Source organism: Dermacentor andersoni, chromosome 9 (genome assembly GCF_023375885.2).
Source record: "Dermacentor andersoni chromosome 9, qqDerAnde1_hic_scaffold, whole genome shotgun sequence".
Classification (NCBI taxonomy): domain Eukaryota; kingdom Metazoa; phylum Arthropoda; class Arachnida; order Ixodida; family Ixodidae; genus Dermacentor; species Dermacentor andersoni.
The window spans coordinates 27,344,811-27,360,517 of NC_092822.1; the positions used below are offsets into that span (position 1 = coordinate 27,344,811).

The 15,707-nt window shown below is 47.4% G+C and overlaps 1 protein-coding gene across 3 annotated transcripts in view; it reads right to left on the bottom strand.

Moving 5' to 3' along the window:
• bma (SCY1-like protein bma) overlaps positions 1 to 15,707 on the bottom strand; it is a 426,844-nt gene that overhangs the window by 156,270 nt on the left and 254,867 nt on the right. For all 3 annotated transcript variants that reach the window (XM_072284465.1, XM_072284464.1, XM_050175166.3), the window contains exons 4-6: positions 8,418 to 8,611; positions 2,028 to 2,358; positions 365 to 499 (exon numbers count right to left, since the gene is read on the bottom strand). In XM_072284465.1, coding sequence (XP_072140566.1) covers positions 365 to 499; positions 2,028 to 2,102 — 210 coding nt within the window. In that variant the 5' untranslated portion in view covers positions 2,103 to 2,358; positions 8,418 to 8,611. The remainder of the gene's footprint in view (positions 1 to 364; positions 500 to 2,027; positions 2,359 to 8,417; positions 8,612 to 15,707) is intronic.

Here is a 15,707-nt window from a genome sequence, read left to right on the forward strand (position 1 = left end):
AACATTCCCCAACAATCGTGAACACATTCATTTCACACAAATTCAAGGAGGAAATGTAGAGTCTACCGAAGGACGCACGATTGTTCTATAGGTACAGGGTCGTCCGCTCTTAGCAAGAACAGGGCTCAACAGGGCTCAACAGGGCTCAACATGGCCGCGCTGCGCCGTGGAGCGCGTTGCACTGGAGCCACGTTGCTCCGGAGTCACGTTGCTCCGGAGTCACGTTGCTCCACGTAGCGCGGCCACGTTGCACCGTGGAGAGCGTTGCTCCGAAGCCGCGTTGCTCCACGGAAAGCGGCCTCGCTGCGCCGTAGCCGGGGTAGGGGGGGGGGGGGGGGTGAGGGCAAACCAAGGGTACACTCACCCTCTTGTCAGACTTGCGCTGCGCGTCGTAGATCTTCCATATGAGCTCGGGTCCCGCCGAGGCTGTCTGGCGGCCGATCTCGTAGAACTGCGAGATCGGGTTCGCCTCCAAAGGCGTGGCAGGCCGCGCGCGCAGCTGGGCCAAAGCGCGAGAAAATAAGAAAAGACTAATCACTCGCGGCACGACGACGAGAACAGTAGCGTAGAACAGTAGCGTAGAACAGCACAGAACATTAGCAAACTGAGCGTAGCACAGAACAGTAAAAAAGCATAGAACAGTAGCAAACTGAGCGCGTTGCAATGCGGTATTTTTTGGGTGGGCACCAGCCCCCGCCAGCCTCGGCCTCTTCTTTAAAGCACCAGCCTCTCCTTTAAATTCTCATTATTTTAAATTGGGCCGTAACAACCCAGATTCCACTAGCGCAGCCGGTAGCACGAGGCAACTTCCGCCACGATCGGGCGTAGGAGGATCCGTTTTCTTCCGGTGGACTCGGGATGCCCGAAATTTGAACGCCGACTCGAGTAGTTAGGTGAGTGCTCCGGCTCGAGTAGTGGAGTTCGGCGTCACGGTTCAACAGAAGAGTTCTGTGATATTTTAGTTATCGTGCTTTGTGTCTTTTCGTGCGTTTTCTTTTTTATGCCAAGTGAGAGACTACCGTTATCTTGGCCTGTCGGGTACGAACCTCAATGAAAGCCTGTACTCCAGTGGATGCGCCTCTTGACGGAACCAGGAACACCGAGCCATCCTTCCCTTTCTAAAAGATATTGCGTCGGCTTCCCGTTTCTAGCGAACATTCCTTCTCTGTTTTCTCTTTCTCCTCTTTAGTTGTGCGTGTAGCAGTGAGCTTTTCTTTTTGTGTGTGTGTGTGTTTCCTACTGCTGAACTGTTTTTTTTTCTTACTGTAATGCTTTTGGCCTCTCAGCTCTGTCATATTATTCTTTATTGGCTCTTTATTTGCTCTTTCCTTCCCTTCTTACTATCTTCCAAATTTAGGTTCGCGTTCCTGCATATTGAAGACTGCACGCGTTGTGCGCCTTCCGGTAGTCAGTTTCCAGCCCCCTCCTCTTCATTTTCATTCCTCTCTGTAAAATGTACAGTCGCGTGCAATATGAGCTGCAACACCGTGTCCAATGTCGAAGGCGCCCGAACGCCACATCGCGGCACCGACACACAAAAAGAGCGGTCTCATTGATACCAGTAATCGCAATGGTGTTATAGTTCTCCAATTCTTCGTACGTCGGCGCCAGCGCGCACATTTAGGGGCCTCTTGAACCACGGACCACCGTGTTGTAGCTCGTACTGACCACAACTGTACATATGTTTTCGGATGGAATAACATGCATAATGATGTGTCCCTTTTTCCATGGTTGCTGTTCCTCTAGATGTAGGTGGATTATCCGGGGGGCGGGGTGTAGGGGGTGGGGATGGTAAGGTGGTCGAAGTGGGCACAAACGAAAAGTAACTTCCTTGGGAATGAAACAACTACAGACACAGGGCGGAGAGACGACACCTCAGGTCGTCTCCCTCCGTCCCGTGTCTGTAACGGTTTGATTCACCATGTCTCACCAACTGGCCTACAACATTATTACCTTGCCAAAAAAAGGTAACTTGGTTCACTCAATAGGTATACTCGGAGGAGAGAGGAAGGGGGGGAGGGGCTCACCTTGTCCCCCCCTCCCGGGTTCACCAGCTCGGCGATGACGGAGCGCCGGCGGCCCCCCTTGGGGCTCACGGGCATGCCGGCCACGGCCAGCTTGCCCCGCTCCTCGGCGACCAGCGAGGCCGGCAGCGTGGTGGGGGCGCCCGCTGCCCCGGGCGCCGCCCCCGCGGCCAGGCTGCCCACTCCCGCCAGTGTGGCGGCGCTCGGAGGCACGGCGGCGACGGCGGCGGCGGCCGACGGCGGCGAGCCGGCGGCGGCCGCAGCCGACGCCAGCTGCAGCACATGCGGCGAGCTGGGCGTCCTCGGGAATATGGTGGTGGCCTTTCACGGGGCCCTGCGCATGCGCCGTCGTGTGCGACACGCAAGTCATTCGCGACATCCGGGGCAAAAAGAGACAGTGAGAACCTACACAGGGAGAGAGGCAAGAAGAGGCAATGAGAAGGTACACAGAGAGAGAGTGAGAGAGAGAGAGAGAGGCAAGAAGAGACAGTGAGAAGCTACACAGAGAGAGAGAGGAAAGAAGAGGCAGTGAGAAGCTACAGAGAGAGAGAGAGGCAAGAAGAGACAATGAGAAGCTACAGAGAGAGAGAGAGAGAGGTAAGAAGAGACAGTGAGAAGCTACACACACACACACAGAGAGAGAGAGAGGGGCATGAAGAGACAGTGAGAAGCTACAGAGAGAGAGAGAGAGAGGCAAGAAGAGACAGTGATAAGTTATACAGAGAGAGAGAGAGAGGGGGGGGGAGGGAGAAAAGAATACTGAGAAAGGCAGGGAGGTTAACCAGAGGTAGTTGCGGTTGGCTACCCGGAACGGAGGGAAGGGGTAAGGGGGATAAAAAGAGAAAGAGAGTGGAAGGGCAGATAGAGAGAAAGACAGACGAGCACGAACAAGTCGCGTACTCTACAGAGCGCTAGGGGGCGGGGTTCTTAAAGTCTATCGTGAAGCCCCGTAGATTGCAGGAACCTTAATAACAAGAGTACGGCCTTCAACGCGGATGTTCTTTCGGAGCACTGACCTAAAGCTTTGACTTCTGATAGTGGGCGATTGTCCAAATGGTCCAGCATTCTGCACATCACTTGTCTCTGGGCGCTATCTCACGGGCAGACGCAGATAATATGTGCGAGCGGATACAAACTGAATGAGTGCAAACTATTTCACGGACGATAATGTGACTCTTTGGGCGTGTTGCTAAGACCTCACAAAAGAATAAGAAAGAAAGAACTGTTAAGCGCACAACCAGACGAGGACGGCGAAAGAAAACCAGTGAATAGTACTCGGGTGTCTCTTGTCTTCCTTCACCCTCCTTGTCTGGTCGTTTACGGAAGCGTGTGAGTGAGGCCATCGTGGACTATTATCGGCTGCCTCGTTCTCTCGGCAACCGCCAAATGCAAGGCACTACAGCCGGTAAACGCGTTTATTTATTTACACATTCAGTGGGACACGTGATCGGTCGCGAATTCCAGAGAAGAGAGTGGAGAAGGGCGCAAATTGTTAGTTTTAGGTCATTAGCCCTGAGGCCGCACTGATCTGGCCACCACTGAAAACATCAGAGTAGCGCCACTAAATATATTTGTTTTCAAGGTCATAGAAAATAGGTGCAATTTGATTGTGCGTTGTGACCGAACTCGGAGATAATGCAACGCGCCGCAGTGGAGGGCTCAGGATTACGTTTAATTTGACTACTCGCATTTCTTCTAAGTGCCCCCAATCTTTAAGTACACGAGTGTTTTTAAGCATTGCACACCGACCGCAATGCGGCCCCTCAGAACTAGGCACCGAACCCGCGCCCTCATGCTCAGGGCAGAACGTCACAGCCACTGAGTGATAGCGGAAAAAAAAAAGGCATAGAGGGTCTACGCTGGTGCGCTATAATACTGTTCCGCCAAGAGTTAGGACTAGCGGAATGGCTAAATGACCGCGTCATGCAATCGCATATACATCCAACTTTCCCGATTACTCCGGAAGGCTCCCGAATTCCGACCAGTCCTCTCGATTGTACGTACAGCGCCATAGATCCCCCGAAAAGCTGGCCCAACCCCATCGCGCAGAAGAGATTGAAAAAAAAATATATTAAAAAAAAGGAACCCGCATTCAGCACGTGGCCGCATCGTAATTGCTCTTTAGCACTACGTGGCTAGCCGAAGTCTGATTTAAATTCAAGCGATTTGTGTGCAGGCAGTGCAGGCCTAACTCACTTTGATACAGATGAAGACATGCGTGGAGCTGTGCGCATGAGGAAAAGGTCTAACCATGCGTTGCATAACACGCCTTGCTACTATTATTTCATAAAAATAATTACTTACTCTCGAATCACCGTAGCAGGTCTGAAAAAGACCAAGTCTCACTTCGCGCAGACTACATAATCGTTCTAGCTATGCCCACATTTACGGCTCAACGAATGCAATTAATAACTCTGCTCTCACGCGCCATCCGTCTCTGGAATAATCTCCGGGATTGGTTTGCCTCCCAGACTAACTACGATAGCTTCCGCCATTTCCTAGCAAACCATTTTACAAACATAAGAGTAGACAGCGTTACGGCTTGCCGACGGTGTATTGGTATTGTTGGCACAATACATTTCTTTTATATAACTTTATGTTGTTGTATTCTTGCATTACGTAAGTTCATTGCTTTCAACTGTTTTCTCTAATGTACTACTTATTACTCTCCCGTTCTGCTTTTGTGCAGTATGTTTTTGTTGCCCTTGTATTTCCCAATACAGTGTTTTCTTTTGTCTGTGTTTTCCCAGCAATATGCTGGTGCGTATTGGTGTTATATGAGAGAGTTCATCTCAATGCATATTTCGCTTTGTGTATTGCCCACTTTACACAATGTCTCCCACGAGGGCTCTAAGTTACGTTTAAATAAATAAATAAAACAACAAATAAATAAATAAATAAATAAATAAATATTCACTAGGAGACCCTAGTACGCGTAAGTGTAGGCGTGCCTGTGACGCCTCCCTCATATCCAAGAAGTGGATGTCATCAACGATAAGACAACATCGCTAAATTTGTAGCTAGGCAAAGCCTGCATCCTTGTAATATGATACAATGGTGCAGTAGTTTGTTTTGGGGATGCATGAATAAAGGGCCGGTGCTTCGATGTAAATGTTGAACGAATTCAGCTCGTCCGTTTCAGATACGCAATAATACGAATGAAACATCACAAGAAAGCTGTCAAGACGACCAAGCAGGCCACGTAGGTGCGGAAATACATGGCACGGCGTAAACACTGCGGAATGAAGAAGCTGCAGTGTGACTTGACGTTGAATCGCGAATCATGGGAACGCTTGCGCACATTGAATTTGTAGTAATGCAGTCAAATATTGGTTAGCGGATCCTGCGAAAACTGTTTCCTTAGCTTTGAGAGTGCGTTATTATGACGAGAGTTCGTGATGGAAAAAAATAACGCTATACTGAAAACGGAGACTCATCTATTCCAGGTGCTACTGTGACGAAAAAGATCGGCAGGCAAAAAAAGTCCCGTTGCCATCGCGTGGCTCGTACCCAGTTCGCTCTCTGGCTGCGCTCTACCTGCTGGTGCTGCGTTTGTCGCTGCTGCTCTGCAACCCGAATAAACCCCCTTTACACTACTAGCGCTTTTTCGATCACGAACGTTTACCAACACGCCCGACAGACAGCCGTTCTAAAAAAGTTATATGAGGACTTCGGCCCATTTTGTAGGTATCTAAGAGAAAACTCGAGGTATCTTCAGCGCACGCGAGCGCGTCACGGTAGGCAGGAAATCGCACGTTTGTAAGAGACACGAGGTATGGAAACGTCGCTTTGTAACTGAGTATGTGCAAGATCGCCCGTGACCCGCGCGCGCACACGCAGCTGTCGAGACGTTACAATCATCACGTTCAAAGCATGCCATCGCATACTCCGTCGTGGCCTAGACTCTCCTTATTTATTTTTTCACTATGGCCAGAGTGTGGATGCGTTCGACATTTGAATCTGCATCACTATTTTTTTCATCGTCACGCTTAAGTGTGACATCGCGAATTCACCAGTTAGGTCTTTCTTATTTTCTATGGCAATCAGTTCTTTTTTTATATCTTAGATCGCACATGGCGTCTTATCCCATGTATGTCAAAGCCGGCGGCACGTACTTCTAACCTCTCCTACAGATCACTTAGATCGAGCAATCGATCGATCGATCTAAGATAGATAGATCGATCTAAGATAGATAGATCGATCTAGATAGATAGATAGATAGATAGATAGATAGATAGATAGATAGATAGATAGATAGATAGATAGATAGATAGATAGATAGATAGATAGATAGATAGATAGATAGATAGATAGATAGATAGATAGATAGATAGATAGATAGATAGACAGACAGACAGACAGACAGACAGACAGACAGACAGACAGACAGACAGACAGACAGACAGACAGACAGACAGACAGACAGACAGACAGACAGACAGACAGACAGACAGACAGACAGACAGACAGACAGACAGACAGACAGACAGACAGACAGACAGACAGACAGACAGACAGACAGACAGACAGACAGACAGACAGACAGACAGACAGACAGACAGACAGACAGACAGACAGACAGACAGACAGACAGACAGACAGACAGACAGACAGACAGACAGACAGACAGACAGACAGACAGACAGACAGACAGACAGACAGACAGACAGACAGACAGACAGACAGACAGACAGACAGACAGACAGACAGACAGACAGACAGACAGACAGACAGACAGACAGACAGACAGACAGACAGACAGACAGACAGACAGACAGACAGACAGACAGACAGACAGACAGACAGACAGACAGACAGACAGACAGACAGACAGACAGACAGACAGACAGACAGACAGACAGACAGACAGACAGACAGACAGACAGACAGACAGACAGACAGACAGACAGACAGACAGACAGACAGACAGACAGACAGACAGACAGACAGACAGACAGACAGACAGACAGACAGACAGACAGACAGACAGACAGACAGACAGACAGACAGACAGACAGACAGACAGACAGACAGACAGACAGACAGACAGACAGACAGACAGACAGACAGACAGACAGATAGATAGATAGATAGATAGATAGATAGATAGATAGATAGATAGATAGATAGATAGATAGATAGATAGATAGATAGATAGATAGATAGATAGATAGATAGATAGATAGACAGACAGACAGACAGACAGACAGACAGACAGACAGACAGACAGACAGACAGATAGATAGATAGATAGATAGATAGATAGATAGATAGATAGATAGATAGATAGATAGATAGATAGATAGATAGATAGATAGATAGATAGACCGATCTGTCTGTCTGCCTGTCTCTGTTATACGTTGTTTGTACACTCCTATGAATAATGCCTCAAAACCGGAAATATTATTGACAATGATGTTCCACGAGACGCTCGCTTTCCACTTTCTCTTAAAATCTCAGGCTATGACACCCTCTCCCGCTCTCTCTCTCTCCGCCTTACCGACGAATAACTGGCAACTATTTCGGCAGGCCACCACTCACTCCTGTCTCCTGGATACCGTGCCCACGACGGCCTGCCGCCATAAAAAAAAGCGGCGACCAGGGAGTTTCTTACGACAACCACTAGAATAAACTCTGGTGCCAGCGTCTGTAGGAGCTGCAACTATTACGGCTCAGCCAACGCAATAACGATTAGCAGTACGAGCATTTGCCTAAACCTATTCTTTCTGGATTCCACAGACCGTGTGAGTTAGCGAACGGATTCAAGATAGTATTGAGTCATAAATGCAGCAATTTGGAATACTTACACATGTGCGCAGAGTCTCATTGCTTTTTTTTGCGCTTAGAAAAATGTGATAGTTTCAAGTTTCATGCCAGTAGACGCTGTCCAAAAAATGGCTTCCATGGCGTGTCCGCGATTTCGCAATCACTTCCAGCGTTTGAAAACCGCAAAAGCACGGCCTTTTGAAATCTGTTTTTTGGCGAGAATCTCGTTGGGGCGTGGATTTGTACACCACCCATGAAGAAGGCACATAAGGCGTAAAAAATACAGCCATAAGAACGTCTGAAGTCAAAGACACGAATATTAGACAAATCCACGCGCAAGTAATAGTTCGCCCGGTAGCCAAACTATGGCAGCACCAGAGTTCCCTACAGTTATTACTTGTGCGAAGCTTTGATGGGGAGAGTGGTTTAAGTAAAACTCTTGCTTGGGCTAGTTGGTTCATGCTTGAAGTAGTAAAGGCAAGGCGCAGAAGACCAGACTCAAGAAGAAGAACACAAACGAAAGGACCGGCGCCGGTCCTGTCGTTTGTGCTCTTCTTCTTGAGTCCTGGTCTTCTGCGCCTTGCCTTTACTACTTTGAGAGTGGTTTGTTTGCACGTGATTAGTCACCTGTGGGCCGCTGGGCCCTGGACCCGACGTTGGCGGTGCTGACGATGCCGATGACGCCTGTGCTGATGCTGCTGTCGCTCTCGATGGGACTGCTGATGCTGATGCGGCGTCGCTGCTGCTTTCGGGGGCGGCCGCATAGGGGGCGCTCTGCCGTCTGTCTCGCTTTCTCCTCACAACAGGTGGCGAGGCGGGGTCTGCGGTGCGAAATGAAAAGAAACGAAAATAGAGTTACAACTCTTTTGCCCGGATTTGTGACTCGTACTTTTCGTTCTTAAGCAATTCAACGCTCCCTTACAATGTAAACTGTGAAACGCAGTTCACGTTTGTAGCCCTTGTGTACTACTCTAGTTGGGCAAGACAATGCATTCGCGAGACGCCAAGAGGAACTGGCGAAGCGAAAAGCTATTAATCAGACCTACACGATTAATGGATAGCTCTCACTCACTCACTCACTCACTCACTCACTCACTCACTCACTCACTCACTCACTCACTCACTCACTCACTCACTCACTCACTCACTCACTCACTCACTCACTCACTCACTCACTCACTCACTCACTCACTCACTCACTGAACCTCAACTAACCAGTAAAACATAAACAAGATAAAGCATGGATACAAATCAACCGTTCCATAACTGTTCTTCTATACAGGAAGAGACATTGCAAATGCGTGTTAAACAAGAGTCGCATACATATTCTGTGTTGTTTTCTCGGCTCAAAATATTCATCAGGAAGTGCCTGAAGTGTGCTGCAGGTGACTGAAAGGCTACACTACTGCATGCCGAGAAATAGAAAAGAAAGCGTCCGGCTCACAAAGAAGACTCACGAATCTAATAAGACTTCTCGCAGAAGCGATCGAAAAAAATGTAATCGCGACGAAGCATACTCACAACAGGAAACCGTAACGGTTTCTTTTTCCCGAACCACCGAGCTCGTTATAGTTTCGTAGTAGTTTCTCAGGCTAGCGCAGAGTCGAAAGAAAGAAAAAAAAAACTTCGACGCGTTGGCGGAGAGGATGAAAGCGCGGTGGTTCTCATGGCTCAAATCACTATCGCATCTTTCCGGCGTCTTCGCGGAACGACGAACTGCGCTCAGTAGTTTTACAGTGCGGTCACGTTCTCCACGGAACTGTTGATCCGCAATGTGTTCTGCTCGAGGGAACAAGGAGAAAACAGTCCGAACATAACGCACTCAGAGTTCTTCCTTGTTTTTTCTTTTGTTTTTCGCGCTCTTCGTGCCGTACTCGCGCAGTTTGCCCGAAGTGGAGCGAGAAGATAAACGGAGACGTGAACATACCCGGTAGGAAAACACTCACGGCTCAAGGCGATGCACACAACATCGGTTTGAATTTCGAAGATCCCCGTTTGGCGGCTTGGTGCTCATGTTTCCGTACTTGTTTATTTAGAGGTATGCAAAAAAAAAAATGTATATCAGACGGGGAAAAAATGGAGAACTGGTGCACTGCGAGTGTTGAGACATGCGTGTGCTGCTGGAGTTTCGAATTCACGTTCTTGCTCAGTCACGCGGAGTCTTTTGACGTCGCAGCATTGGAGAATTAAAAAGAAAAATAAACGAACCCTTTTATTCACTCATGAACGCTAACGATCACCTGAGGTTTTCGTTTACGGAACAAGCATATATGAAGCAATTTGCAGCTGTATTGTTCTGAGTTCTTTTTTGTTATATGCGATGCTACGTTCTTGCACACTTCTTTTCCTTTGTCAGGCCTTTCAGCTGTCAGGTCCTCCTTGCTTCCTTGAGTCCCTCGGTCCTCTATCTCTCTCTCTCTTTTCCTTTGTCGTAAACATATAGAGTGCTTTCTTTTCTCTTCCTTTTTTTTAATTGCTCGTATGTGTAAAAAAAGTAATGTGCGGTTTTACGTGTGATAACCACGACATGATTATGATGCACGCCGTAGTGGAGGACTCCGGCCCATCTACGGTTCTTTAACGTGCACCTAAATCTGCGTAGACGGGTGTTTTCGCATTGCACCCCCATCGAAATGCGGGCGCTGTGGTCGGGGTTCTATTCCGCGACCTCGTACTTAACTGCCCAACACCATACTCACTAAGGAACAACGGCGGATAGCTGTATTTGTAGGAGAGGATGACATCATAGGTGATGCTGGCTACTGCGTCTAGTAAAGATAGCTGCATCGCGGATGTCACAACCTTTGCGGACTACCCTTTTTTTTTCTTCGATGGCACTTTCTCTTCTTTCCCACGACTACGTCCTCTCTTTTAGACCAGGCTGCCAATATGCCGGTTAGTGATCACGCTGCTTTTGTGCACGTTGTTTTGAACCATCCACGCCCATGTCTTCGTCTAGAGATCATTACAGAGCAACTATTCTAGCATTAATGAACAACTTAATTGTGCTTTCAGCATCGCTGAAATGATTACAAATGTCGAAAGCATACGTAAGCGAGAAACAACTGTTCCAGAACCAGTTTAAGAGCTCTAGCCTTCTACGTCGGGCCAAAGAGTCGCACAAGCATGAAATGATGCAATACACGTCGCTGTACAAGCTTTAGCCATAGTTTGTGGACGCAGCTATTGTGGGAGCCTACTGGACACTAAAACCTGTTTCAAGTGCAGCAGTTTTCATACGAGTCGTTTTATCAGCTGAAAGGGAAGGCGGTAAATTCTGAGCTCGGTTCTCAAAGTCACCGAGTAACATCTGTCAATCCTCTTAACTTTCGCTTTAACGCAGCGCCCTACGCATTAGTGATTAAGAAAACGGATCTTTCATGGAAACAGTCACGTGTTGGCAATTCAAATTAGAACACTAAAAAAAAAGTTATGCTGCACTAACTTCTACAAGGATGTCGTAGTCGTTTAGAACGTGCCGGGCAATATCTCTCTAATTGAACGTGCGCGCTTACTCCTATTCACAGGAGAAAAGAAAAAAGCAAAACACGACATCGTGGGTCGCAAGAAGCAAGCGTAGAAGGTATCATTCTTCAGCAGCAAACTTTAGTTACTTCGCGCATTCAGAGCAGCAACGACAGCCACCAAAATACACTGGGGGCGTGTTCCCCGACAGGGCATGTCCTTACGTGAAGCGCGGGTTTGTTGGTGCGCAAAAAAAAAAGGGGGGGGGAAGCTGGGGAAGCTGTCCATCGAAATGCGTAGTTCAATATGAAAACGAAAGACAAAAAGAAACGACAAAAGAAAAGAAACGAGAACACTTGAGCAACCTTCAACTATTGAGGCCATGAAGGGGGACCAAAAGGTGGAGGCGACGTGAGGAACATTTCCAAGTAAACTCTACGCGGGAAGCAAAAGAAAAAAGAGTGAAACGAGCGACGAGAAGATTTGGGACTCCCCGAGCGCCATTTGCATGCATCCCAGCACGCGCCAAGCACAGAGACACGGGGGAGTATTTTTCGTTCATTCTCTCACTCGCCGCCCTCCGCAGCTGTTATCTAACGCTGCGCACGGCTTCGCGTGGAGGTGCATTCAAGTCCCGTGCGCTCTGTTTGACACAGGCGCCGAACTGGAGCATGAAGAACGCCTCGGGTACCTTAGTGTAAGCGCCAACGACAAGACAAAACAAAAAGTGCCCGGGCCGACTGGTTCCTGAACAAGCAACTCGAGACCACTGGCCCGTCACCGCTGGACTGAGAGGCTTTCTTGCCGAAGACACGCACGTTCAGGCCCAGCCGGCTAAAAGACATTGAAGACATGGACCTTTGCTTTCTTTTTATAATTTTGTTTACTTTATTCTTCTGTAAGTTGTCGGGTGTCAGTGTCTGTCTTCTTTTCTGCTAGTTCGTTTCAAGGTGTCCATGGAAGATACGAAGTCTTTTTATTCACCACCAGTTCGCGCCCTTAGAAGAGTCGGGTCAAGGAGAACTCTACTCCTCAACGTCGGACTCTTAAAAAAAAAAAAAAAAAAATAATATGCAGACCTCCACATGGGGAGGAGGAGAGATTGAAACATTGGCAAAATATGCGCGCATTACACCAGCTGCATCTTGTTTTGCGGTGAAAGTCTTTAGATTTCGGATCCGAATTTCACTGTCTGCAACAGATTTACATAAAAAAACTCATTTAGCACTAGTTTTTGGTTTCCCGTCTTCTTCGTCCATGCTGTTCTTTAACAGAGCATGTAAGAATGGGTTGTTAATGTTTTATATTATATGCACAGCAGGGTGCCTGCTCAACAACTGACTATGACTGATTTTGAAAAGTTTCCGAAGACTGCTTAGGGATTTGGGCTTACAACTTGTGCATGAAGCGTACGCTTACAAATGCAAAACGTCGTGTTTCAAGAAAGGGTTGTGGAGAAAGACGACAACAGCGAGAAACACGACTGGCCTTCCCCACAGCATGCCGTCGTGCTCCACAGTCTTGAGCACGTTGTCACCTAAAACACGTGTCGTGGTGATACTGCAAGATAATTTTCACCGTACGCGAACTGTACTTTAGCAGAGAGAGTGTAATGTATTTGCAGTCATCCAGACTAGACTCTAATCTCGCGCTCTAATCACTTCTTTCGTAGTTTCCCGATTGCCACGGGCGATTTTGATCAGTAACCGTTTATTCAGTCAAGCTTTGAAGTGCCCGAACTGCCTGAAGCCAGAACAGTCTGAAACTTCATGATGAGTCTTCCAAGAAATGTCTGCTAATTAAAAAAAATTAAAAACAATGGTCATATTGAAGTAGATGGTGAGGCACCACTCGTCTCATCGAGATACTGCCGATCGTTCTTGGAAAACGAGGCCGGCGAGGCGACCGACTTTCATTAAAGATCCCCGCAACTTCCACGACGCGCATGCCACTTCCGCCATCATCACCTGCTTTGTCACGCAGGCCAAGCAGACCTGACATCAAGGACGAGAATTCCAAGGACCAGAATGTCAAAAACAGTGATGTCGAGGGCAAATGAGCTGCGGAGAGAGTGGCATTTGATTACTGGCCAACACCTGGCGGGGCACCATCTATCCTTTATCAAGGCAAAGTGGCAACATGAACTTCCCGTTAGCACCCGAGAAATCGACAACACAAGACCAGCATGGTATTCGCCACGCTGCAGTCACAAGTTGACGATCTTAGCCTGCTTGCTGACTAATCTGCAGACGCTGCCAGCTCAAAACGCCTTACAAGTACCGTACGCCCTGCCTACAGTGCTTGCATGCCTTCGGTGTGCACCGTGGCTTTCCTTAAAAGGAGGAGCCTTCGACTACGGCCGTGCGCGTAGCTGGCGCAGAAGGCGAAGACAAGATTTATGCAAAACGTCAAGTCGACAAGTCTGGGTGACTGTGTAGACTTTCTGCGCATCTTCGCGTGTCGGCCCTCTCTTCCTCTCTGTTTTTTTTTCTCTCTACATACCCTCTAACAGAGTACAGGGTAGCAAACCGGATGTTAGTCTGGTTAACCTCTCTGCCTTTACTTGTTTCACTCTCTCTCTCTCTTTCTATTCATTCAGTCAATCCCACCGTGACGTCATTATCTGTTTTTTTTTCATATCAGCGACACGTTGCGACTTTCGGTGCGATGCCCTTTCTTTATCTCAGTTTAAAGACCGGTTGTCTTTTGAATGTTCTGTGGCGCAGGTGGCAGGCATGATGACAGACGAAGTTAGCGCAACACGAAGAATGCACGACAAGTGAAGCGCAAGGTGTCGTCGGAGTTTCATACAAAAGGAAATAAGAAATTATACCCGTGGCCGTTATCGGGAGCTGTGGATTACATGTGCACACGAAAGTGGAGGAAAAAAAAGAGAAAAAGAGAAAGAAAAAGTGATGAAATATCACATTTAACACGCATTCCACTTGAATCGTACGAAAGTGGTACCATCTTATGAACTGTGTGCGAAGACGAGAAAGTCACATTGACAGCTCGCTCACGCAAGCTTCTGCACTAGCGGCAGTCATGGAAAGGCCTGCATTTCATTCTCTTCCTTTCCTTAAATATAAATCTCAGTTGACAGTTTGCGTTTCACGTTTCGTGTGTTAATTGTTTTCCACTAACATCGCGCGTCGCCATGCCTGCCAAAACACCTTAGAATGATTAAGCTGCACCAACTAGGCCCTTCTCAAACTCTGTTTACTCTGTCAGTTACTTTCATGACTCTTCAATATTAGCGACTCTCTGTTCACATTGACAGTAATTCACACTGACGATAACTAGTGTTTTAGTATGATTAGAGATTTAACACCTGCTCATCGCAGGCTATGCTCTGGCTCTTTATAGCACATTACGTGTACATATATGCAACTCCGTAGTACGTTCAATAGTATAGAGCAAGGTTTCCTTAAGGAATTGGAACGGTTCAAATATTTATGTTTTATTCCATTATATTTTTCTCTGTCTTGCGTTATGTTTATCGACAATTTTCCGATAGCGGCCTCTTAAGTTGTTAGAGTTTTCGTCTCGCTTTCCCATTTATTGAACAAAAAAAAAAAAAAAAAACGAATGGGATATTGTTTTTAGAGTAAAAAAAAAAAAGAAAGGTTCGCTTCATGTATACGGGGTGCTGAGTACCATAGTGCTCTTCTTTGTACAGATACTTGTCAGCCAACTCATACACAGGTGATCACTCTCTTTTATCTAAAACATGATGATACGCGCCGAAACTTCGTTTAAATGCAAGTATTTTCTTTTCACCGAAATTCCATCAACAGAATCTGAAAAGACGGGCACAGAATCCGTCAAAGCGGAAGAAAGAAAGAAACAAAAAAAGATAATCGCGGCAACAGTTGCGGCTCAGTAGCAAAAACGGTACGCATCTTAAGAGGATATAGAGCATCGGTCGAACAGAGCCGAACTCCACCAAATAGGAGATGACAGGATTCAATCCTCGTTCACACGGGCCGCTTGTTTCGCCACATTTGTGTTTTTATTCCTTTCCCTTGACGTGCGCTTCTATTGCTTTCCTTCCCCCTTTGTTTGTAAATATTTTCCTCTGAATGCCTCGGCAACCGGACGAGGTTGCTGGAGCACGGGAAGTCTCTCAGCATTATTACGTTTTGTTCGTAGGCCCATTTTCCAAAAAGAAAAAAAAACCACAAGAGCGGATCTGGAGCTACTCAGTCAGCATGACAGGCCGATTTCTTTCGCCGATCCACACCGCGGGTGCCCTTCCTCGCTGCTGACACGAGACAGCGCATTGCAGCCACGGTTGGTGAAGTCCTGGAAGACGTGCCTTGGATTTCCGAGTTTGTCCTTCGCGTTCACTTACCTGCTGCGTGTACTATCTCTCTCTCTCTCTCTCTCTCTCTCTCTACACGTATATATATATACACACACGTAGAGAGCCGCTAACGCTCAGTGGAGAGA